The sequence below is a fragment of the Dendropsophus ebraccatus genome, chromosome 2 (genome assembly GCF_027789765.1).
Source record: "Dendropsophus ebraccatus isolate aDenEbr1 chromosome 2, aDenEbr1.pat, whole genome shotgun sequence".
NCBI lineage: Eukaryota > Metazoa > Chordata > Amphibia > Anura > Hylidae > Dendropsophus > Dendropsophus ebraccatus.
Window position 1 is genome coordinate 200781814 of NC_091455.1, and position 27744 is coordinate 200809557.

General features: G+C 41.6%; 1 protein-coding gene across 1 annotated transcript in view; it reads left to right on the top strand.

Moving 5' to 3' along the window:
* The first annotated feature begins 2923 nt into the window (after positions 1–2923).
* MYO3A (myosin IIIA) overlaps positions 2924–27744 on the top strand; it is a 107530-nt gene continuing 82709 nt past the window's right edge. Inside the window, exons 1-2 of the mRNA XM_069959093.1 lie at positions 2924–3007; positions 21600–21782. Coding sequence (XP_069815194.1) covers positions 21615–21782 — 168 coding nt within the window. The 5' untranslated portion in view covers positions 2924–3007; positions 21600–21614. The remainder of the gene's footprint in view (positions 3008–21599; positions 21783–27744) is intronic.

The window sequence follows — 27744 nt, forward strand, 5'->3', positions numbered from 1 at the left end:
TGACCCGATCGTACAATTAACGATGTCGGAGTAACGATTTTTTTTCATAACAATCAGCATTTAGACGGTACGATATATCGTACGGAAAAATCGTTTTGCGATCGTTTTGCCCGGCTCCCCTCTTCAGTGCATTCATTGGCTGAAGAGGTGAGCCGGGAATTTCAAACGGCTCCTCTTCAGCCAATCAGTGCTCCTCTTCAGCACTGATTGGCTGAAGAGGACCAGTTTTGAAATTCCCGACTCCCCTCTTCAGCCAATCAATGCAAGGCAGCACGGATTGGCTGAAGAGGAGCCGTTTGAAATTCCCGACTCTCCTCCTCAGCCAATCAATGCACGGCAGCACTGATTGGCTGAAGAGGGGAATCAGGAATTTCAAACGGCTCCTCTTCAGCCAATCCGTTTTGCCGCGCATTGATTGGCTGAAGAGGGGAGCCGGGAATTTCAAACGGCTCCTCTTTAGCCAATCAGTGCTGAAGAGGAGCACTGATTGGCTGAAGGGGAGCCGTTTGAAATTCCCGGCTCACCTCTTCAGTCAATCAATGCACTGAAGAGGGGAGTCGGTGATTTCGAAGACCTGCTACGCGGAGCAGGTAACGTATGCTCGTGGCCGGGGGTGGCGATTGAGCCAGCGCAGGGGGCTGCGGATGAGCGGGGGACCAGGCTGCGGATGAGCGGGGGGCCAGGCTGCGAGTGGCGGGCGGCCGGACTTTCGCGCAACAACTGTTTACACGGAACGATCAGCGAATTTTTTGCGAACGACGAACGACGATTTAAGAACAAGATAAAACATCAAAATGAACGATTTCTCGCTCGTCGTTCGATCGTTCGCTGCGTTTACACGTACTATCATCGTTCGAATTTGATCGTTACCGTGCAAATTCGAACCATAAACCCAGCATTAGATAGATAGATATGTAGATCGTAGATAGATAGATAGATAGATAGATAGATAGATACATAGACAGATAGATAAATAGACAATAGACAGATGATTGATAAATAGATAGATAGATAATATTTATATCTATGTATCAATCAATCAATCATCTGTCTATTATCTATCTATCTATCTATCATTCTATCTTTTTATATTTAGATAGATGTGAAATGGATGCTGTCATATTGACTATGTGTTAAAATTACATTTTATAAGTATTAGCTGGTGCACAAACTACCACATTGACACACTAATGGTCAATATATATCCTGCGGGTGAGTGTTCTTTTAGTAAGGCATGTGTCATTGTTTCATTGGCGGAGGTATGAAAAGAGTTACTTGCATAGCACTGGTGTTTACTAACCTAAGCTTTGAGGAATGTAAACGTCTCTGTTGTGTTTACAAGGTGAGCAGGTTGGCGCCATATTGAAATGGCTTCACAGAATATATAAAATACAGACATTAGAATATAAGATAGATAGATTTTGTTGCCAAGAAGAGTTATTGGAGTAGAAAGACATAAGGAATTGAAGATGTAATAGAACATCACACCATGAACACTGTGCCCTATGCTGGTTGTTAACTGTATTTAAAACGAACGAAATATAGTTCCAGGGACAAAAAATATGAAAATCATGTAAGGTCAATGTAGTAAAGACTGTGAACACATAGTAACTTACCAGAGTAATAATAAACCATATACATGTATAGGAGAGTATATTCTGTAAACATTCAGATCCAGTACCCTCTGTACTGTTGGTCGGACAGGTGGCCGGTGTCACCCAAATCCCCCTCTATGAACACTGTGGCTTTTAGTGCAGTCAGAGCATCCAGGATTCGAAAAAGCATGGCTACTTTAATGCAAAAACAGCGCCACCCCCTATCCTCAGGTTGTGTGTGGTATTACAGTTCAGTCCCATTGACTTCAATGGAACCGAGCGGCAAAACCACAACCCAACTGAGGACAAGAGTGGTGCTATTTCTGCCTGGATAACCCCTTTAAAGTTTGCAAGAGGATGTAGGGTGGGTGGGCTCCGAATGCGAGGCACTCTACTTCAGGGGCCCCATTAAAACTACACAAAAGTTTTCCAAAATATCTACCCACGTCTAATTGTATAAGTTATACTTTTCACAGCTTCTAACCTGCCCCATTCACTTACTGTGAATTCCTTTGTCAGCCCCATTGTCATTCCGCTCGCACGTTTGGTGCCAGGTACCATTCGTCATTGTTGCCATTGTATGAACCATTGTGCGAATCATAAATTTATTGGCGAGAACTTGATGGCTCTTTACATTATGACTTCCAGCTGCTTTAATATAAATCATTACTTTCCTCGTGATGAATTACACCGCACGCTCATCTATTATTGCCTGTATACAAACAATGTTACACAATGCAGTTATTCTAATGGTTTTAATAAGGTTATTTATTCCGTTGCAGCACGCGTTATACATGTACGCTCAGCCCAGGGCCATTGGATACGGACGAGTACTCTGAATTTTTTTATGGTCTGAAATTTGCCTTTGACCTTGCCTCCCATAAAGAATCATTGAGTCGGGGTGAGTGTAAATAATGTGTAAGTAAATATCTGAAGTTCCTCTGCCATAGGGAAGATGGGCCTTAAAGGGAAATTCCACTGAAAAGCATGAAATCCCAGAATTCGTCCGGGCAGGCAGTGTTGGTGTTGGCAGGCTATGGGCCTATTGATGCCTTGCCTGCACATTTATGAATGACGGCCGCAGGACGGACAGAAGGCAGCAGGTGACAGTCTTCACGTCCTGCATGCAGCTGCTCTACAATGGACGGTGAAGGTAGGGGACAACTAGCAAACACTTTGCTAGGTCTTACTTCAGGGGAGGCCTTATATTTAGCAATTCAGCAAAACCTCTACTAGGTTTTCAGGAGAGTTCTTATTTTTTAGGAAAACAGAAAATCTAGCACTTCAGTGTACACTATGGCTTCAGGAAGCTGGCTATGCATCTGAGCAGGGAAATCCTCCATCTGGTTGGTATTTTACAGTAAAAACCTTTCCAACCTCCGGATCATTGAAGAACTGGTGAGCCGATCAAAGTATGTTCATTAGGATCTGCAGGGGTCTTACATCATGGAACTCCTCCATTACTGCTAATACTGTACAGCAAGGAAGATTACTTGTAAATGCAATGAACTAGAAGGGAAAATAATTAGTTATTTAAAAAATGTAATATATAGCTGCTTTAATAGGATTTTCCTAGAACATTATGATAAATAGGTTAAAACTCTATATATACAGTATTTACTATATTGGTTGGCGTTAAGAACTTTTTGCCTTTGGATGTGTCCACCTTGTGGAATCCACAAAGGTGGTCACACATGCTCAGTTCAACTGCAATCTCCTGGCCTGTCTCTGAAGAATTGGCAGTTGGTCTCCACTGATCATCCAAGCAAAGAGGATTGTTGGGAAGCATGTGCAATATCACACACTGTACAGAGCATGGACACCGTTCAGAGAACAATCGAGGAAGTGATCAGATCCAATGGTTGAGATGAACAGTAGAGCCATGTAAACTTTTGTACCTGAAAATGGCTCGTTTGTACCCCTTTACATTATATATGTGGTGCTGATTTTACCAATTTAATGTGAAACACCTTTAATAATCCAACTCAATATATCATACTACTGACACAATTCTTGTATATAAGAGGTTGTTAGGTATATAAGACCCATATTCAAGTACTCAATGAGAGAATTCTGAATCACCAGAGAAATATCTTTCATTCCGGACGTCCATCAATAGCAAGAGCGTCTCTTGTCCCGGAGGTTGTGGAAGATCTGTGTTACATATGCATCCCATTGGTTTCAGCAGGTATAGTGTAATGCTTACAAGCTGGGACCACACCCTTGGAAGCATGCAGAGGATCCAACGAGTAGGGCAGGGCAGAGCTGCAATTTATACTAGAAGGCTGCTTATGCAGCAGCCAATCAGGGGCACACTGTCCCCTTAAGTTTAAGTAGAGTCGGCATGTGTCCTAGGAGACAGGGACGTGCGCGCCGACCCAAGGAAGACATGGACTGTCGGCAAGGGGAGGAGCTGGAGCCTTGGGAAAAGATGGGCGGCGAGCAAGAGGAAAGTGACAGCGTTTTAAGACTCACAACTGAGGCTCCACGGGCCCCTTTTTTGCATATTCAAATTTTTTAGGGGGTAATGTATCAATAGAGACTGAGTGCTCCATTGGATTTTTTTTTACGCTGATCTCCCTGAGCTCAGTCATTGTTGTGTTTCATCTAGTTTTCATTGCCCCCTGTTGGCTAGAATCATGCTTCTAACTGATGAGGGGCAAATACCCCGAAACAGCTGTCTGTGGATGGATCCTTTGCTTTTCCCTTGTCATCTCACAATACTCGCAACTGAGTTAGACTTTGATGTAGAAGGGGCCATCCTGGTATTTCCCTACTTATGTTCCAATACTCACAACCAAGTGGGACTTAAGGGGCGACATATCAGGGTGGTTTGGTGATCTCCCCACTGGGAGGCACCTCTTGGCAACAGGTTTTCCTTCCCTCGAAAGGTTATCTGGCTATTCTCGTGTTTTGAGACTCGCGACTGAGACTCCACGGACTCCTTTTTTGCAGGTTATTGTTTGCAAACCTTTCTATACAGGGATGAAGAATTCTTAAAATTTCTAAAATATTCACTAACATTTGGTAACAACAATCAGATAAAAAGCATATTATTATAAAACAGACGTCTAAAATGACATCTGAACGCTTATACGATCCACTCGATCCACCCAAGAACACCCACAAAGCTTTAAAAAAAACAACAACACTACTTTGAAGCTCTTTGCAGTATAGTATCCCATATATATATATATATATATATATATATATATATATATATATATGTGTGTGTGTATATATATATATATATATATATATATATAATGATGGTATAGGATTTCAGTACCTTATAATGCAGAGAAAGCCAAAACAGCTGAAAAGTAAGACTCAAGTCAAAGCAATAGACGAGAAGGGCAGAGCATTCAGCCGGCAGTCATTGTTTATAACCTAACGTCTATAATTATATGTTGTATGAAACAACCATCAGACTGTATATGTATGCTCAGAGGTGAACACAGTAATTTTACCTGAAGCACCGAGTGGGTGCTCAACAGATTTCTCAGCCTTTTTACCCCTACTGTTTTTTCTATGATTCATTGTACGGTTTCTTTAGGTTTCAATGGCCATTGCAATCAGAGGTTATACATGAGGAAACCATGCTGTCCAGGAGAAGAGCTAGCAGTATGATACAGTCCATTTTATTCTAAGTGCAGCATTAATGATAAGTTTGAACATTACTCAGGGTGTGTAGACACAAGAAGTATCCAAGCCCTTCAACAACATGTGTCATTTATAATACTAGACAGCCATGTCCTGCTTCCTTCTTCTCCTCACAATCCTGTGACTTTGTGTAAGACCACTGGCTTCAAAAGAAGCTTCCCCCATGTCCTGACCAAAGTAAAACCTAAGGATATTTAAAGGGGTTATCCCTTGTTCTCAGGTTGTGTGTGGTATTACAATTCAGCTCCATTGACATCAACAAAACTGAGCTTCAAAATCACACTCAAACTTAGAACATGAGTGGTGCTGTTTTCCAAAGAAATTGGCCATGTTTTATAGGCCTGGTTAACCCCTTTAATGGGCTTTAGGCCACACTCCAGCTGCTGATTAACAGTTGTCTATACACAGTATAGATAGACAACTGCCAGAGTGTGCTGGTGCTCATGAATATTCAGGACTACTGAGCACACACATAATAGAGAGGACCACAGATTATATGATATGAGAGTAAGGGGTGACAGTATTGCTTTAAGTAAACTGTAAAAAAGTCCATTTAGCATTTTCCAACTACCCTTCAGCTACTACAAGCAGGTCAAGTAGGGTTGGGGGACTGACTCTTAAGATTGGTGTGGGTCCAAAACATGAGACCTATATCTACCAGAAGGGATACCATAGATGCAAAAGGACGCTGGTTGAGCTCAGGGAGATCAACCAAAACACAGCAGAGAAACCAACACGTGTCTCGATGTCAGTGAGCTAGTCAGACCTTCCTCTGGGAAGGAAAAACCAAGCCAAGGAATGTCTCCAGTCAAGGGAACCACCCAAGCAAGGTATCTGTCCACAGACAGCTGTTTCAGGGTATTTGCCCCTCATCAGTGTGAAGTAGGATTCTGGCTAGTGGGAGCAATGCCTAGTAAGTGCATGCAAAAGGACGCTGGTTGTTCCTTCCCGGAGGAAGGTCTGGCTAGTACACTGACGTTGAGACACGTGATGGTGTCACTGCAATGCTTTTTGCATATTTGATTTCCCAGGGGGCAATGTTCTAGAATACGCTGACGTCGAGACACGTGATAGTGTCTCTGCGGTGTTTTGGTTGATCTCCCTGAGGTCATCCAGCGTCCTTTTGCATGCACTTACTAAGCATTGCTCCCACTAGCCAGAATCCTACTCCACACTGATGAGGGGCAAAACCCCTGAAACAGTTGTCTGTGGATGGATACCTTGCTTGGGTGGTTTCCTTGACTGGAGACATTCCTTGGCTTGGTAGTTCCTTCCCGGAAGAAGGTCTGGATAGCTCACTGACGTTGAGACACGTGATGGTGTCTCTGCAGTGTTTTTTGCATATTGGGATACCTTAGATGTCCAGATAGGCATACCCCTTTAAGAGTATTTAGTAAAATTATTAGCGAATTACCCACAATGCTCTATGGGAATCATACATAATGTGAGCAATACTTTCCTTATTGACTGTTTTTATCTTTTTATTTTTTTTTTTGTATTTTTATTTTTGAAGTTTGCATAAAAGCAACTATGTATAATTCTTATTTCTACTGATATTATTTTTGGGAATAATATTTGGATTTATAACTACTTCAGACCTTACATGAGGAAACATCTGTCGCTATTTGGTAACTAATAAAACAAAGCGATTGTCCTGAAGGTGAGAAATAGTTTGCACAATAATGCATTGTCTTTTGCACCTTCACGCTGTGCATAAATCCAGTATAAAACTTTAATTAATTCCTCTTTTGTGGATCGGCTCTTACCTTGGCCGCTTCTCTCAGACCGACACATTAGCTCCTCGCCTATTATTCTAATTGGAAGCATTAATATTTCAGCAGGCCGGGCCTAGGATTGATTTCCACTGCCATACAAAGTATACTACTGTACCCTAGAGCTGCTCTCTGCAGGGAAACCTGTAGGGCTCGGTCTAAAGAAATTAATGTTTTATACTAAAGATTATTATACCAAAATATTAAGGGGAAAAAATGATAATTCAGGTCAGCCTACCAAGAACATAGGAGGAGATTTATCAATCAAACATGGTGTAAAGTGAAACTGGCTCAGTTGCCCCTAGCAACCAATCAGATTCCACCTTTCATTTTCCAAAGAGTCTGTGAGGAATGAAAAGTGGAATCTGATTGGTTGCTAGGGGCAACTGAGCCAGTTTCACTTTACACCATGTTTGAGAAATCTCCCCCTTCATAACCCTATTACACATACTGTCCACCTTGTTTTGGACCAAGTAGACAGACAGAAAGTAGATGGATCTGTGAAACTGGCTCAGTTACCCCTAGCAACCAATCAGATTCCATATTTGATTTTCCAAACAGTCTGTGAGTAATGAAGTGGAATCTGATTGGTTGCTAGGGGCAACTGAGCCAGTTTCACAGATCCATCTACTTTCTGTCCGTCTACTTTTGGACCTCCATATACTGTATATACAGGGTGGTCCAAAACTAGGTGGACAGTATGTGTAATAGGGTTATGAACGGGGAGATTTATCAAACATTGTGTAAAGTGAAACTGGCTCAGTTGCCCCTAGCGACCAATCAGATTCCACCTTTTATTCCTCAGAGACTCTTTGGAAAATGAAAGGTGGAATCTGATTGGTTGCTAGGGGCAACTGAGCCAGTTTCACTGTACACCATGTTTGAGAAATCTCCTCCATAGAGTGTGAACAGACCTGTAACTTTAAAGTGAATCTGTAGCCCCCTGATCACTTACCAAGCTGATGGCACTGCTGGATAGGTATCAATGAAAGCATTCAGAATATATTTTTGTTGCCCGTGTCTGTGTTTTTGTTTTAATTTAAAAAAAACAACAACTTTATTTAGGCTGTGAATGGTGTCAAGGAGGCGGAGCCTATTATTCCCTGGGTCTTAGAACCACTACACCTCACTGTGCTGTATGCAGCATGTGCTGATTATACCCACATAGCACAATAAGGCATAGGGATTCTAAGGCCCAGAGAATAATAGGCTCCACCTCTTTGACACTATTCACAGCTCAAATAAAGGTTTTTGTTTATGAAAATTGTAAAGACCAGCATCTACTCGTCCTCAGCACTTTGGTGACATCTATTTGTTGTTTGTAGATGCTTTTATTACATATTTTCAACTATGCTATTATAAAGAAAGAAAGTTTTTTGCAACTATTTTTTGTCCTGTCCCGTGGTTTGGATGTTTATTGGAACATATACCAAGGTAGCGACTTGGTTTGGGATAAAGTCACACGCGGTTGGCACCAGTTTACATAATATTTATTGAACATAGACTTGGCAACAAAGGTATCTTCTGAATGCTTTCATTGATATCTATCCAGCCGTGCCGTCAGCTGAGTAGGCAGTTGGGGGGGGGGGGGGGGGGTACATATTCAGAGAGCTGCTTTGCATCTACTGCTCTATAGATCAGGTCAATGATCACCAATATTGCCTTTCTTTAGAAAAATAAATAAATGAATAAACACTGCATTTCTATGGCAGTAAAAACTTTAAAGGAGATGAAAAAAAATATTTTACAAAATCAGTCACTATCGATTTCCATTGAGGTGTTTTATTTGTTCCTTACATTTTTCATCCTAGTCACCAGAGCTGTGGCCCCCTTCACACTTCAGTAAAATCTATCCGGATTTCGAATTTTCTGACCCATAGGGTTCTATTGGGCATGGACACCCTTCAGGATTTTTCCTGAAGGGTGTCAGTGCTGAAATTTAGACCTGGAAATTATAGGACATGTCCTATAATGGTCTGGAATTCTGGCGCAAATGTCGCATAGAACCTTATGGGGGCATTCGGAATTCTAACATCTCCGGTTGTGCATCTGGAAACTAAGGATTGTCCGAACCTGCCGAGGTTCGGGTTCGTATGAACCGGAACGCTCGCCATCAGATTCCCGCTGTCTGACCGCTCCGTGCAGCGGGTGGATACAGCGGCAGGACCGCCTGGAAAACTGGGATACAGCCTATGGTTGTGTCCCAGTTTTCCAGGCAGTCCTCCCGCTGTATCCACTCTCTCCACGGAGCGGGCAGACAGCGGGAATCATTGCCGAGAGTTCGGGTTCGTACCTCGGCAGGTTCAAACCATCCCTACTGGAAACTGTTCAGAATTCTGGGTGCATTGCTTGGCAGCCCGAGCCAGTAGCAGCACCTGTGCAAGTGATACCGGGTGCTGGCGATGGCACTATAACTGTAAGCAGTCCTAATTAGGAGCACATACAGTAAGATGCGGTGTTAAGTTTGACAGGGCTGGGAGCCATTGGCTCTCTGCCCTGTCAATCCCTCTTCTGGCCAGAGGCAGCACTATGACTTTGGCCTCAAGAGGCCACTCCTCTCCCCCAGCATTGCGGTGTATGAGTAATGTCACTCATTGGCTCACAAAGTCCGAAGACAGAGGGAGAAGCTGGAGGAAACCGGAGCAGCCTGCAGCAGGTGGGTATGTTTTTGGGTTTTTTTTCTGTTTTTACAGTGAGGAATAATATTTATACTATTCAATTTTGAAGCAGACGTTTCTTCTATTTAAATAAAAAAAAAACAAAACATATAATAAAATAAGGCCAAATGTCCATAGTGAGGTCTACTATTCTAATGGGAACACAACCCCGTACATAGAGTCTTGGAAGAAAGTGCCCAGCCTGGGGTATGTGATGTCTAATGATCATTTCACAAATTACCAATAGAATATTTAGTACCTACTGTATTTTCCCGGCAGCATAGGAATAGTGCAGTTCCCTTTCTTTACCAATATCATTTACAGTATCCCTTTCCCCTTTGGTCACTTTGATGTATAGGTTTGCATGTACCTGCTAGCTCGCCTGGCTGAAACATTAGTAATCATTAGGTTGCTGGTTCGATGCCAACTTAGTGTATAGGGCACGTTTTCTTCTGATGATGGCCGCAGACAACGGCATACGCAGGAATATAGGAAACTAAAGCTTGTCATACACATATGTATGTGGATGTGTGCCATAAGGGGGGGGGGGCAGAAGGATTCAGCATGTTGCATTTGAGGTGCCACTCGCCCAGCCCCTCCTGCTCGCCAGTAATGATAAATGTCACCCTTTATCATTGTCTTTTAGGGTATATCTGTGTTTTTTTTTTTTGTTTGGGGGGGGGGGGGTTCTACCCCATTACCCTTTGCAGGAACAATAACATTTTATTTTAATAATTTGGAAAATAAGATATGCAAATATACTACAATAAATAGCAAATATACTACACTATTGAGAAACAGATTGCTGAACTCAGGGAGAGCAGCCAAGCGACAACACTGCCGGCTCTTAGTGAAAGCTCTCAATGCAGTGAAGTGCTAGGTGCATTGCCCCCTGGGAAACATGAATATGCAAAAGAGGAGCCCATGGAGCTTCATTGAAGAGTCTAAAAACACAGGAGTAGCCAGATATCCCTCCGGGAAGGACCCAGCCAAGGGGCAGCTCCTGTAAGGAAACCACCAAATCCACTATATTAAGTGGCCCTATAAGTCAATGTAATGACAAGGGATAAACCAAGGCTAGGTAACCATCCACATACAGCTGTTTCGGGGTGTTGCCCCTCATCAGTGTGGAGCAGGATTCTGGCTAGGTGGTAGCAATGTCTAGTAGAGCCATAAGAGAGACAGATTGCTGAACTCAGGGAGACCAGCCAAACGACAACACTGCTGGCTGCTAGTGAAAGCGCTCAATGCAGTGAAGTCCTAGGTGCATTGCCCCCTGGGAAACACAAATATGCAAATATGCTCTACTAGGCATTGCTCCCACCTAGCCAGTTAACCTATTACATTTTTTAAAAGCAGTAGCAAATTCTCATAGAAAACCTCTTCTGCTCTGAACAGTTCCTGACACGGACAGAGGTGGCAGCAGAGAGCACTGTGTCAGACCGGAAAGAATATGCCAATTCCTGCAGAACATGCAGCAGCTGATAAGTCTTGGGAAAAATTAGATTTTAAATTAAATGAAATTTTAAATGTAAATAACCTTCTGACATCAGTTGGCAGTGGGAAATTACCATCTCAGCTAATAAAGTTAAACTTGTAGGATAAGTCAAGTTAAATATTTTTAAACTACATTTATTAAACTTGCCTCCTGATATGCTGCTCTTTCCCTCCTATTGTTGACAACCACCACTCTGCACTAAGTGTTCATATCTATCTATCTATCTATCTATCTATCTATCTATCTATCTATCTCAGTCCTCCAAGTATAACTACATATTTTTTTTACAGCCTCCTTTTTAATCTTCTGTGATCATTGTAACAAACATATATACATATACAGTAAACATGAAAGCATTGCACTTACATATATACAGTACAAATAATAGTTGTATACACACACACACACACGTGTGTATATATATATATATATATATATTAGATGTGTATAGATATAGTATGTTGATATGTTCCAACCAGCAGGGGAAGTGTTAACCGTCCAGTGGTAAATAAATCCTCTTGCCGGAGCTTTCCAGCTACACCTTCTCTAATGGACCCGGGAAGGGATTAACTATTTCTGGAAGTTAGTGGCCTGCGTGCGAGGGAATGTCTGTGTGTAATCTGGCGGCTATTCTAGGAAATAGCCTAAGGTTCTGCTTACTTCCATTACCTTTCCCTAAGATCCATGGCCGCTAATCTGCTGGCCGCGCCATCTGAGACAATGAAGCCGAGGGGTGAAAACTTCTAGGGCAGCGTAAGTAAGGGAAGACGCTCGCAGTGACAATGACACCGCTTTGACTGTTCACATTGGACATCACTATGTTTACCTGTAAAAATTTAATGCACCGCACATCAGAGAATAGGCAAGTAACAGGGGACGACGCTGGCTGTGTAGATGAGGCTTGCTACCTATGCCTGGCACTCTCGGACCCTGCTGCCTTCTCCTAGGTGAGTACTGCTTTATATACTATATATATTCTTAAATAGGACTCTCTATGTAAGGGATGGGGAACCTTCGGCCCTCCAGCTGTTGCAAAACTACAATTCCCATCATGCCTGGACAGCTTTGGCCGTCCAGGCATGATGGGAATTGTAGTTTTGCAACAGATGGAGGGTTGAAGGTTCCCCATCCCTGGTCTATGTATTATATGCACTTTATAAGACATGGAGCCTTTGGGCCCCTCTAAATCCATAAGGACCGCTTAAAGAAGCATTGTAGTCTACTTAAAGGGGTATTACCATCTAAACTGATGGGGTTCTTCCAGTTATATATTTTTGCACATACATTCAATTAGCAATCTTGCCTTCTTCTCCTGATATGCTGCTCTCCTTCCTTCCTATTGTTGACAATTTTTTGTCTAGGTCACCAACCACCTCTCTGCTCTAAGAGCCGTGGTTTGGCTGATATATATATATATATATATATATATATATATATATATGTGTGTGTGTGTGTGTGTATATAGCTATAGTATACTTTTATATGTATGTTATAAAGTAGAATTTATCATTATTGTGCATGGTTGGCAACATTTGGGGGTGGAGCTTCCCATGACAGAGAGTGGGCTTCCCACAACGGGGGCGGATATTCCGAACAAAGCCGGGACATGGTTTTGCTGGGACTGTCTCCTCAAAATCGTGACAGTCCCTGCAAAACCAGGACTGTTGGCAACTATGGAGGAGGTGTGGCCTCCTCCCCCACCTGATTTATCATGATTTACGCCTACTAGCAAAATTCTACACCTGCTCCTTAGTAGGTGTAGATGTTTGTGCCTGTCACAGATCCCCTGGATTTTCTTGGAGGCGCGCTTCTCTTAGTAAATCTGGTGGGGTGCATGGGGGCGGGGCTTTATTTAAAATCAGTGTCAGGCTACCCCAGTCAAAATTCCCCCCTTATCTCTATACATCTACATTGTAGCTATATATACACCAGCCCGACCACTGCTTTTAGAGGAGAGTGGTGGTCGGTAACTTAGACAACAAGTTGTCAGGAGAAAGGGACAAGGTTGCTAAATGAATGTGTTTGCAAAAATATTTAACTTGGCGAATACTATAAGTATAACTATATAAGTTGAGATAGGAATACCACTTTAAAGGGGTTGTTCACCTTTTTTTTTCTTTCAAATGAACTAGTGCTAGAAAGTGCAAGAGATTTGTAATTTACTTCTATTAAAAAATCTCCAGTCTTCCAGTACTTATCAGTTGCTGTCTGTCCTGCAGGAAGTGGTGTATTCTTTCCAGTCTGACACAGTGCTCTCTGCTGTCACCTCTGTCCATGTCAGGAACTGTCCAGAGAAGGAGCAAATCCCCATAAAAAACCCTCTCCCGCTCTCCAGACTGGAAAAGCTCTCAAAGCTCGAGCTTAAGAGGTTGGTGCCCCCGGTTCATGACCTGATGCTGTGTCATCCTTAATGTACTTAGTCCCGTGTTTCAAGACTCTCGAATGAGGCTCCACAGACTCTTTTTGCAGATTTGTATTTCCCAGGGGGCAATGCATCTAGGTTTTCACTGTGTTGAGCGATTTTACTAGCTGCTGACAATGTCTTCTTTAGCTGGTCTAACTTTACCATGGTGGTCTACTGGGCATTGCTCCTGCCTAGCCAGAATTCTACTCCACACTGATGAGGGGCAACACCCCGACACAGCTGTCAGTGGATGGATACCTTGCTTTGGTATTTCCCTTGTCATTTCCTTAGACTTGTAAATTGAGTTGGATATTGACTAAAAGATCCACTTACTGAGGTGGTTTTTGTGGTCTCCGTACAAGAGGCACTCCTTAGCTGGGTCCTTCCCTGGAGGAATACCTGGCTAGTCCCATCTTCCGAGACTCATGAATGAGGCTCCACGGACTCTTTGCACATATGGATTTACAAAAAGAAACAATAGGCAACTATGTTAGAAGGAGAAGTGAGGAGTAAGTTAGGAATATTCCAAGCAAGAAGGTGTGTATCAGGCAGGGGGGCTATAGGGCAAGAATCCCACTAGTTATGAGAAGCTCATGTGCATGGAGGTTACTGGGTCAGGAGAGGTCTATTGCTGCCACTACATATAGGTCAGACAGAGTTCCACATGAGACCAGCATGGACTCCCCAAAAGGTACAAGGATCAGAAAAGGGAAGCTTTTTTGGTTCTTTTGTCCAAAGAGACTGTTACTTGGGTCCTCTGTAGACATGGCAGAACCAACGATGGCCCAAGAAGGTTGGGCAAGTAGAGTTCAGCAACATTACTCTTTGTTTCTCCTGTCTGTGTTCGAGTTGTGCCATTCCAGTTCTAGAGGAAAGATCAAGATTGGGTTGGGTTGATGTGTGCCACTATCATGATACAGTCTAAGGGCTGGCTAGGCTCTGTAGGTTCCCACACCAGCACAGATAGGTAATGGTAGCTAGAATGAAGTCTCTGACCCTGGGGTGTGCATTCAGCTGACACAAAAGTGATAATAGGAAGGATCTATACAGTCGTTGCGAGTGATGTTGGTCCCTAATATTATTCCCCTGAAGACCCTCAAATACAGTAGCTGATCATTGGGACCTTCAGGCTCCCTTGGTTTAGGATTGTCCGAAACACACTGCACAAGGTTCGAGCTCGGGCTGCTCCAAACTTGGCCATGTTCGTGCCGTTGGTTCCCAACTCTATGGAAAGTCCCAACACGACTGGAGGTCAGCTAAGGTACTAGATTGCCAATAACTCCTTGAGAAAAGTTTCCCTGGAAAGAAAGAGAAGTAAACTGGTACACAGGGTGTCTGTAAATTCCTTGAGAGAACCGGGCACGTAGGCCATGACTCTTTTGGTACACTCTTGCTCTTTCTCTACTCCGGTTCAATCCTTATTACTCGTAGACAGTAGTATGGTAACAAGGCTCAAATAAATAGAAATAAATTAGGTTATCACACCCCTTACCCAGAGTTACCTGGAAATTACTACCCTGCGGCCCCGACCAGTGGCTCTACATCTGCGGCCCCACATAGAGACAACACTGCCAATGCTGTTACCTATAACCAGTAATGAGATTATAATTCTAGCCTTTAGTACTAGTAGATGAATGGTAACATCTGCTGGGCTGGCAATGCTTTTAACACCTTTATTCCATAAGTAGCTGGTAAGACTATAAGTCTAATTAAGACCATAGAGTATAGTGAGGGGTGAGGGCTTTCTCTATGCTACCAACAGTGATAGAACTCATGTTCCTGTATTATTAATGATAAAGATACAGTGTGGTGCAGGATACAGAGGGATAGGGGAAATAGCAGGATAGATAGATAGATAGATAGATAGATAGATAGGAGATAGATAGATAGATAGATAGATAGATAGATAGATAGACAGACTGTGCTTGCAGTGGACATGGTATTGTAACCAACCCCCAACCTTGTCTGCATCCTGCTGGGAGATGATACTTAAAGATATCTTTCTGTGGTCTTGTATGTGGGATTGAGTATAATAAAGTATTTTTATACTTTTCAATGTGTGGTGGAGTATTTTGGTGATTAAAAACAATTGAACAAGAAGAGTTCACCCTCATCCCCAGACAGATGCAAATATTAGGGCAGCATCCAACTTCTTCAACTGCGGGGGGATCAAACACTGAGTGTTCAGGTTCAGATAACATTGCCAAAGCCGAACATTTTGATAGTTCCGCTCAACACTACCAAAAACACCAATGTCAATATTTTTTTTTAAAGTGATAGCGCCCATTTAAATTAATTTCCATATAGAAATGTGTAGTGGCCAGTACTGCCATATTACCGGAGCATTATATGGTATGTAGGTGTCTTACAGTACATATCACACTATATATATATATATATATATATATATATATATCCCTACTTACAGTATATTCCCTTGAGGTTAGTCCTTGCACTTTATCAGTTTTATTATCTCACATACTTAGCATGAAATGACTGCGCATGAATTTTTACCAAGCCTTTAACTCGCTTTGTGTCAGAGTCTTTTGTAGCTGTGGCAGCCATTGTTCTCAAGAAAGTATTGACTGACAGTGTTTGCATGTATTCCTATTCTTCTGCTTCCAAAGACATGCAGGTTTTTCCTGTCTATTGTGTTAGTCTCACAGCTTTTGTTACAAGATGCTCATTGTCAGCGATGCCTGAAGGTCGCCAACAGGTCAGGTTTGCAGGAGGAGTATAGTCAACGCAAGTTATTGAAAGTAACACATGCTGCAATGGCCTTAAAGGGGTATTTCTGTGGGAAATAAAATTAATAAAAAAAATAAAATAAATCAAGGTGCTTATCATCTGCTGTACGTCCTACAGGAAGTGATGTATTTATTTGTAATACAACACAATGCTCTCTGCTGCCATCTCTGTCTGTGTCAGAAACTGTGATAGAACCAATTAGAAAATGACCTATGAACTTCTATGGGAGAGTTAATTGATCATGCTCTGTGACTTGTGCAGAAGTCACTGTATATGGAGGAAGGAGGAGCTACTGTACACTATCACCTATGCCAGTGGAACGTTACCTTCCATTGTATCCTGAAGTCTGATGAGAAGAAGGTGATGGCGCACCCTGTCCCCAGTGTAACAGGACAAAGTGACAGGAAGTGTTATCCTAATGTAAGTGTTAAGTGGTCAGTGCTTCATTTTTTACAGATAATATCTAGAGATGATCAGCCCTCACCAAATTCATTTTAAGAGATTTTCCCAGAAATTGGCCATCATTGAGGTCGGGTTTGGAATGTAAGGAGTTAAAGCGACTCTGTATCCACTGTAACCCACTCCCCCAAACCACGGGTAGCATCCGTTTGATGAGAGTAAGTCCTTCTTGGTTGTCTCTTTTAAAATGCGCCCGATACCTTGGTTAGGGTAAAAAAAATGGTGTTTTAATCTGCAGCAGCCGAGTCAATGTGGCGTGGCCTAGAGCGTCTGTGCCCCAGGTGAGTGACGCCTCTCCTTTCTTCCTCCCCACTCTCCTCATCATGCTCAATGCCCCTGGCAGGATTTCTCCTACTTATCGCTTGTTTAAACACTGCAGCAGACAGTAAGCAACAATCAATATTGCTGCTCACTGTACAGGAACAGGGACCCCTGTCAGAATGATATGAGTCCCTGATCTTCTATGTGGTTTCAAAAGCAACCTTCAATGAAAATTGTGTACTTAGCAGGAGACATGATAGCCTCCCTGTTTAGTAAACACCTGCTGGACTTGTTGCAGATCACCTGACTCAGCATGTGTAAGGAGTATGCGGCAATGCATAAAGCATCACCAATTACCTTTTGAGGCCAATCATTCGAATGGGTGCTCTGTGGACATCCCAGCGTGTGTGAGCTGAATAGCAGTCGTGCAGCGTATTCTTCACTGCTCAGTAAGTACAGGAGCAGGGATCCCTGTCTTAAACAGGTGTCCCTGCTTCTATACTGCTTTGGCCACAGCAAATTGCAAGATTAGTATATTCAAATTAATTAGATTTTTTTGCAAAATTAATTATTCATCTGATGAATTTCTAACCAAATTATTCATCATTTCTAATAAGATGTAATTAAAAAAAAAAAAAAAACTTTTTAAAAGAATGTTTAACATAACAAAAACTTGAGTGATTTAAAGTTGCAATCCTGGTATATAGAGTCTGTTTCTATAGACTGCAGCTGTTATAGGCTCTCTGCTGCCACCTCTGTCCGAGACAGGAACTGTCCAGAGAAGGAGAGGTTTTCTATGGGGATTTGCTACTGCCCTGGACAGTTCCTGACATGGACAGAGGCGGCAGCAGAGAGCACTGTGTCTGACTGGAAAGAATGCATTACTTCCTCCAGGACTTACAGCAGCTGATAAGCAGTGGAAAACTTGAGATTTTTTTTTTTAATATCCACCCACAGACACTTAAAATTCAGTGTGAATACAAAATGAGTGTCGTTGTGCAAGTATACATAAGATATTTTCTACACCATTAGGTTAAGCTTTATAATTGCAAGATGACTCATTGGAGTTCTATAGGCCTCAGTGGCTCCTGCAATGTGTTTGACATAGGAATACAATACATAGCAAAGGGATTATTAATGCCTTCAGATCTTGAAAACAGACAGCTATTATAATGTATACGGTATAAATGCATATGGTATGAATTATGGGAATTACAGAGCTGAAGTGTCCTCTTAGCTGGAAGGACTGATGTATTTGTGATATTAGATACTTGAACAGGGATGCGTTATAGTGGCTCCAGTAAGGAGTAGTAAGAAGCCTCCGCACACAAACCTGCCATGAACTGTTCTCACTTACACATGCACCTGGGGATGTGGTCATATCTAGAAGATCATCAGATGTCATTGCTGAGTATCAGCTGTACTGACCTCAGTTTAACCATGTGAGAGAGACCTCCGCCAGTTGTGTAACACGTGCCAATAGCTAGTTACATAACACTTTAAACAGGATAAGAAAACAAAGAGGTGGGGTTCCAGAAACAGCGCCACTCTTGTCCTTGGTCAATGTTTGGTATTACAGCTCAGTTTCTTTGATGTCAATGGAGCCAAGTTGTAATACCCCACACAACCTGAGGGCAGGGGTGGCGCTGTTTTTGCAAGAAGCCAGCTACGTTTCTCTGATTAGGATTACTAGTTTTCAGGAATGGGACCAAAAGCAAAAAGTATAAGGGTATGTTCACATGGGCGAAAGAAACCCAGCTTCTATTCCAGCTTCTTACTATGGGGAGCGCAACAAAAAAAAATAAAGTTGGGTATTTTTATTTATAGCATGGCAAAAAAATATATAAATATTTATGACTCAAAGGGGTATTCCAATTTAATAGATTGCGGTGGGTCCGACCTTTGCCCACCTTCTCCCCGCCACCGGTGATCTCGGTATCGGCCCACGGCTTTATTCAAAAATTCAAAACAAAGGAACCAATACCGAGATCGCCAGGGGGTATGGTATATGACCCGCGGCTCTATTCATTCCTATGGAGCGATGGAGTGAGCTGGGTGCCGTACTCTCCTCTTTCTGGCGGCTCCATTCATTCTCTATGGAGCTGCCGGAGAAAGCCGCACCTTACCCACATCTCTATTGAAAACAAAGGAGCCGTGGGCCATTACGAAGATCGGTTAGGGTTATGGAGGTTGGACCTCCCCGCAATCTCTTACTTGTCCCCTAGCCTGTGGATAGGGGACAACTTATTTAATCTTGGAATACCCCATTTAAGCATTGCAATTTGAGTACATGGCAAAGTATATTCTCTAAGTATATTCAGGGGGTTTGGAGCTCCGTAAACGTAGCCTTGACTGATATAGAATATTAGAAAGAGAACATGGTGTTAAAAGGTGGACAGTCACTTTAAAAACAATTAAGGTCAATTAATGAAAAGAGAAATAACCAAAGGACGGAGAAGAACAGCGGTCGTTGTATATTCTGCAGGAATTTTAGACTGCAATTTATTATTCCTGAAAATACAGGAATGCCTGGGGGGATGGCAACCCTAAAAAAAAAAAAAAAAAACTGAAATAATACAACCATTAATTTTCCTAATCTGCTTTCATTATGGCGGCATCACGTGTAATGAGTAATTATCCGGCAATTATGGATTCAGATTGTACTCACTAAACTGTGATACCAGGAAACAACTATCACGCTACTAATTCCTATTATCTGGAGTAGCCAAGCTTTACTCGGATTGGGACGTCTACTTTCAAGCGTCTGTTTCAAAGGATTTTTCTTAAAACCTGAATGGTTTTGTTAGATTAACCCTTTAATGTAGTGACAAGGTGTTTTTTGGACTCTCATTGCTGTTATTGACTCTCCTCCATGGTACACAGCTATTTCTCAATCCCTTCAAGGAGCGGCACCAGGGCTTAGTTTGCCAGTAGTACACGCAGAGGCACTTCCTTTCCCTTAGTTGTCTGGCAAGTCATAGTACAGAGTATATTTCTCTGTGTTATGTCATGACACATCTCTGCGTTGTGATGAAGGATGACTTACAGTAAACTACTATAGATGGGAGAAGAAAGAAGACTTACTAATGCTCTGGCTTTGCAAGGTTAAATGAAAGAAACAGCAGCAGAGAAGAGGTTACGTTGAGCACTAAACTACTGAGAGTGAAACTTTAATTCAGTATGGACCTGCTAAAAAAAGGCAGAATGGCTCACAGATTACAAGTATATATCTCAGACTCTTCCCTTCTCCTGCACATAGAAGTATCTGAGACCGTCCTTTGTCTCATCCTGGTGTCTTTGTAACTAGAGACAGACTGAGTCTAGCAACAGTCAGTGGGCTGCAGGTTGCAGAGAAGTGGGACACCTAGTGGCCACAACTTTTTTGGTATAGGAAGTGACTTATAAATATGTTAGGAATCAGATAAGTGTCACATGGAGATAAATTGTTTGAAATAACAGTGATAGTTGAATGCATCTTTGTAACATGTGAACATCCTTAAAGTGTCACTGTCGTTTACATTTGTTTTGCAGAAATCAATAGTACAGGCAATTTTAAGAAATTTTGTAATTGGGTTTATTAGCAGAAAAATGCATTTTTATCATGAAAAAGCAGTTTGAAACTCTCCCCCTCTGTCTTCATGGTTCTCTATGGAGAGGGGAGGGGTTGAGGGAGATGTAGCACCAAAACAGGACAACAAAGAGTTAATTTACAGCTACATCACCGGGCTTTCTCCTCTGAAGTCAGCACTGACCTCTCTGACCTCTGAATACAGCTTTCACACAGCTCCCACTGTGTAATCCTTGGTTCTCTGCTCTCTGCTGGCGACTAATCTCTCTCCTCCCCCCTCCTCTCTCCATAGGTTACACAGGGCCCGACTGATGTAAAAGAGTCCAGATTTCCTGATAATAAGCAGTGAATGAGAAAGAGGAGGAAGGGAGGGGGAACCTGGGGAAAATCTTTTTGAATGCAGATAATGGCATATTTGACTAATAAACCCAATTACAAAGTTTCTTAAAATCAATAGATTTCTGCCAAAAAAAAACAGACAATGACACTTTAAATTTGAAGGGTCTTATTGGTTATTTTTGGTGTGAAAAGCTTTAAGGAGTTGCCCCCCCCCCCCCCCATTAGCATTTATCCCCTGTAGGGGATAGAGTGCTGGGTCTGAAAACCGGGTGATTGTTTTATATCGGGAGCCAGAAGCTTCACATTACGCCTCTGCCGCTTGCTCTCAGTGACAGCAAACAATCATTGTTTGCACCAAAGTCTGAAAACCTGAGCTGTCCTGCTGGAAGAAGCTCACAGTCTGCTTCTCTTTGCTTGTATACCTGGGTCACCGGGATCTGATCAGGACAAAGGGTTCAGATGAAAACAATTCCATTCCCTGACAGCAAGCATTGGAAATGGTGAGAAACAGACACATGAAAGTTCTAGAACTCGTCCTTGTACCATGTGATTATTATGTCTAATCAAATGAGATTCTATCCTGTAGATATTACATAGTATAGCAACTTTTTTATGTTTATTTATTTATTTTTAAGGCTGTTTCACTGAAAATGTTTTCATTCCGTGGTAAGTCAATGATATTCGATGGATTTCCAGACCCTTCTGACACTTGGGAAATAATCGAGACTATTGGTAAAGGAACATACGGTAAAGTCTTTAAAGTTGTGAATAAGAAAAATGGAAGCAAAGCGGCTGTGAAGATCATGGATCCATTTCATGTAGGTAACTGAAGCTACAATATCTTATAATGAGTATAACATTACAGAATGGCAGTGCTCATCTACTATTGTACCCCAAACCTCTGTCTTGTGTCTAGAATTTACTATGTGCGGCTCTGCTGCATGTATCTATTTATCTATAACTTCTCCATTCATCAGTAGTGGCCAAATCTTATATAAGAGAAGCTAGGATAGGGCTCTGTTCACATTGGTGCCTTAGGTTCTGTTTGGAAGTGATTACAGTGACTGTGATTGTGACCACCCCATTATACAATGGATCTTGCTGCTGATGGATCCCATTAACTTATGGGTCTTTCTGGGATCCACTGAATCCACTATTTAATATATTGTATTGTAGAATATACATGTACAGTGCACAAATTTTCAACTGAATACTCATATATTTCTATCTATCTATCTATCTATCTATCTATCTATCTATCTATCTAGCTATGTATCTGTCTGTCTATCTATAGTATCTATCTATCTATCTCCTATCTATCTATCTATCTATCTATCTATCTCCTATCTATCTATCTATCTACCTATCTCCTATCTATCTATCTCCTATCTATCTATCTATCTATCTATCTATCTATCTATCTATCTATCTATCTATCTATCTGGCTATGTATCTGTCTGTTTATCTACAGTATCTATCTATCTATCTATCTATCTATCTATCTATCTATCTATCATCTATCTATCATCTATCTATCTATTTATCTCCTATCTATCTATCTATTTATCTATCTATCTATCTATCTATCTATCTATCTATCTATCTCCTATCTATCTATCTCCTATCTATCTATCTCCTATCTATCTATCTTTCTATCTATCTATCTATCTATCTATCTCCTATCTATCTATTATCTATCTATCTATCTATCTATCTCCTATCTCTCTATCTATCTATCTATCTCCTATCTATCTATCTATCTATCTATCTATCTATCTCCTATCTATCTATCTATCTATCTCCTATCTATCTCCTATCTATCTCCTATCTATCTTCTATCTATCTTCTATCTATCTATCTATCTATCTATCTTTCTATCTATCTATTTATCTATCTATCTATCTATCTATCTATCTATCTATCTATCTATCTCCTATCTATCTATTATCTATCTATCTATCTATCTATCTATATATCTATCATCTATCTTTCTATCTATCTATCTATCTATCTATCTATCTATCTATCTATCTATCTATCTCCTATCTCTCTATCTATCTATCTATCTATCTATCTATCTATCTATCTATCTATCTATCTATCTATCTCCTATCTATCTATCTATCTATCTCCTATCTATCTATCTATCTATCTATCTATCTCCTATCTATCTATCTATCTTCTATCTATCTACCTACAGTATCTATCTATCTATCTATCTATCTATCTATCTATCTATCTATCTCCTATCTATCTATCTATCTCCTATCTATCTATCTCCTATCTGTCTATCTATCTATCTATCTATCTATCTATCTATCTCCTATCTGTCTATCTATCTATCTCCTATCTCCTATCTATCTATCTATCTATCTATCTACCTACCTACCTACAGTATCTATCTATCTACCTATCATTCTGTGCTCCTCGTGCTCCTTGCAGTATCTCTCCATTAAGTCACGCCACCGGTGGTGAGTGCCCCCGACCTCTCTGTAACCCTTTATGGACTTTATGAATTTATGACAGCTCATTATCGAGCGATGCACAACGCACTTTACACAGCACTTACTGTGTGTATATATACACTAGTGATCTCTGGATCTCAGATGTCACTCATTTTGCACTTGATTTCACTCTGTATGTCTATTTGTTTTTGTATGCAAATCAATCTATGACATCACTAATTATACCAATGTGTTGGATATAAAATGACATCACTGAGACACTCCCACTATGCTTGATAATGATCTTGTGAGGAGGTCGAAACGTCGCATCTTTTGTACTACTCTGTATTTTTTGGAATAAATCACCTTTTACACATATGCTGGTGTGCTGCGGAACATCTTTACATATCTATCTATCTTCTATCTATCTATCTATCTATCTATCTCCTATCTATCTATCTATCTATCTATCTATCTATCTATCTATCTACCTACCTACAGTATCTATCTATCTACCTATCATTCTGTGGAGTGCTACTGTCGACCGGTCACTTGCCAGATTGTGCTGTGTGAAGCCACTATGGTGGTGGTTGGTCGTAATATAGCTCAGCCAGATGGTATGTTGTCGTGACGCCAGTGCCAGTTGGGCATACAGATTTGGGGGCACACCTGCTTTTATTTTACAGTGGCTAGCTATACCCTGGGGGTCCCTTGGGTACTTATCACAGTGGTCCGAAGTGGAGTTGTGACCCACCTGGACTATCGGTACCACCACCCACAGAAAGAGGAGATGACCCAAGGTTGGTGTAATGACTGTGTAGGTGCCGGAATAATAACCACTGAGTCCTGTTACCATAAAAAGAATCTTCATTACTTTAGAAATACATAGTACAGTAGCTGATAATAGACTTCTGACTTGACTAGACACAATCTGTGTTAAGAGCTTTTGGAGCAGAAGAGCTGTGCTGACTTGGCTGTGTGCTGAGAAGTAGAGTGAGTTGAGAGTAGTAGAGAGGAGTTTGTGCCGAGAGTCCCAACCCAGGATAGAAGTGTGCTCTGCCGGAACTTTGGAAAAGGAAGAAGTAGAATACTGAAGAATACTTGAAAGTAGAAGACTACTTGTGCCCGTGTTTCGACCTTTGTTTTCGCTGTACCACCTGTCACCCAGTGTTGGGTGACCCGTCCTCCTAGGGTGACACAAGCCCCAGACCTTGTTACCTGAGTTGACCAGGGTGGCCAAATTACCTGGTTACACCCGCGCTGCGAGATAGAAGGCGTAGTCTTGTAGCAACTTTTCTCTATCCAGATCAGTTCCTCTTGGTTCAGGATACTGTCCTGCACTGTTAGAGAAGTTCACGGCGTAGGTTGAGGTGATTTCTGACTTGTCCTCTCCTGAGTGGTTTAGCACTGCATAACGAGGGTAAGTGTTGCTTGGAAGAAAAGTAGAGTCTCTGGGCTGTCAATACGTCTGTCCGTTACCACACTCCCGACTAGACTAGAATAAGTGTGGGTGTGTACTTCCTCTCCCCATGTGACAACTTCCTGCAGGGTGTGTAATACCGCCTGTGAGTGGTGGAGAAGAAAGTGCAGAGAAAAGAAGGAGACTAGACATAGGTGAAGAAAAGAGAAGAGCACTTATTGGTGTGCAGATTACAAACAGACAATAACTCCTTATTCACTACAGCTGTGCAATATACAAGTGCATATACAAATAGTAGCGACATCTAGTGGTAAAACTTAGGCATAACTTCATTACCATTTTACTTGAAGTTCAGACTTTTGCAAGGGGTGTATAAACTAGTAACACCCGTGGTGGGATACCACACATCTATCTATCTATCTATCTATCTATCTATCTATCTATCTATCTATCTATTTATCTCTATACAGAGAAACATAACTATTCAGACAGAACCCATCCCTATAGCAGATATATGTGATAGGTGTTAAGGATTTTCAGGAACGTAGAATTAGGTGTTTTGACCTGTGGAGTAAATGTTATTTACTGATAAAGATTATGTTTTGTGAAATGTCATAGAAAATACTATTAATTTTCTCCATCTTCTCCTGAGCCGCGGTCCCAGCAGAATGAAATGTAACAGGAGGCAGACGTTGATGGACATTCGCCCTTTAAACTTCATTTAGTGTGTTGCTGGTTCAGGAGACACGCTCATACTAACAGAGTTATCGCTCAAGGGGAAACTTTGGTAATAAAATATTATGTCGCTCATTCAGATTGGAATTATTGGACACTTTAAAAATGAATTCAGTACTTTTATTTTGTTGTGGAGAAGAAACTAACTACAACTATACAGGACATAATAACATATATATCAGCTACTAACTACTACTATACAGGCCATAACATATATAGCAGCTACTAACTACTACTATACAGGACATAATAACATATATATCAACTACTAACTACTACTATACAGGACATAATAACATATATAGTGGCTACTAACTACTACTATACAGGACATAACATATATAGCAGCAACTAACTACTACTATACAGGACATAATAACATATATAGTGGCTACTAACTTCTACTATACAGGACATAATAACATATATATCAGCTACTAACTACTACTATACAGGACATAATAACATATATAGCAGCAACTAACTACTACTATACAGGACATAATAACATATATAGTGGCTACTAACTACTACTATACAGGACATAACATATATAGCAGCAACTAACTACTACTATAAAGGACATAATAACATATATAGCGGCTACTAACTACTACTATACAGTGCACATATACATCATGTACAGTGGCTGTATGTTCCCTTGTAGTTAGGCCTCCCATACTCTATACTCCCCCCCCCCCCCACTGCAATAAGGCTCCCCCATACTGTATACTTTTCCCCTTTGCAGTAAGCACCTCCCATACTGTATACATGCCCTTTATACTGGCAGTCCCCATACTGTATGCCTCCCTTCCCCTCTATATTTCTTCCCTCATTCTTTATACCTCCTTCCCCCCTCTGTAGTTGTTCCCCCGTACTATATACATACTCCTCTACAGGTAGTCCCCATACTGTATACCCCCCCCCCCCCCTTCAAGTAAGTCCCATACTGTATACACCCCCCTCTGTAGTTCCTCCTCCATACTCTATACACCCCCCCCCCTCTGTAGTTCTTCCCTTATACTGTATATCTTCCTCCCCCTGTAGTTCTTCCCCCATTCTGTATATGTGATTGGATATTTGGTGGATGGATGGGTCGCTGTCGCAGTGTTATGATGCGGTAACCTGCTTTGGCCAGTATACTATCCCCAATGGTCGGTAACTTCCAGGAGTTCCAAGATAAAAAGTTCATGGCACTCCATTTCCCAAAATGACGATCCTTTATTAATAGCAAGCATGAATAAATCCACATAAAAGTAGAGCGTGCACAGCAACGCGTTTCAACGTTTCCGTCTTTATCACAGCTTCAAGGAGTGTTTAGGGTCACTTGGGCACTTGTCACGGTAGCCTGGAGTGGTAGAAGACCGACCCGGGTTGTTGGTACCGCTACTCACAGAAAGGGGTAAAAGCAAAGTATACGGTGGTGTGTGGGTGCAGGTGCTGACAGATTTGACCAGAGTCCTATGCGGTTAGTTATAAAATATAACTCCTTACTGTAAGACGTGTGTTTAACAGTACACGTGATACAGTAGTGCAAATCTTGAAACGTTGAAACGTTGGTTCTGACACAGAAGTAACCAGTGCTTGTGGAAGTAGAAAGTGCTTTGTAGTACAGAGAAGAAGAGGAGAGGAGTGGCTCTGAACCTCCTTATGCTCCCTAAGTGCGAGATACCTGTCCTAGGTGGGTAATGCGAGCCCCAGTCGTTGGTTATCTGGGTTTAGCAGACATGCAAGGTTTCCCAGTCGCCCTGTACTGTGTAGTAGGATACGTAGACCTTTGCATGGTAGCTTTGTCCTACTGGGGTCAGTTCCTCTTGCTTCAGGATACTGCCCTGCACTTTTTAGAGAGGTTCCTGCTGTGGACAAAGGTTTTACAAGGTGGATTCTCTCCTCTAAGTTTAGCTTAACACTGCATAGTTACTTTAGTGTCTAGCAGGAAAACTTTGTAAGAAGCTAGTCTCTCACACATCCGTCCGCTTAGACCTCCAACTACTTACTCCCAACTTCCTTCTACCAGGAAATAACTTCTCCTACAGGGGCTAAAACTGAACCCTCCTGTGAGTGGTGGGGCTCAGTGTGTGTGAGAGAGAAGAGATAGGATAGGATAGGATAAGAGAAAATAAGCACCTCTGACTGGTCAGCAATACAACACGTGACATAAACACTTAACCCTTTGTGACT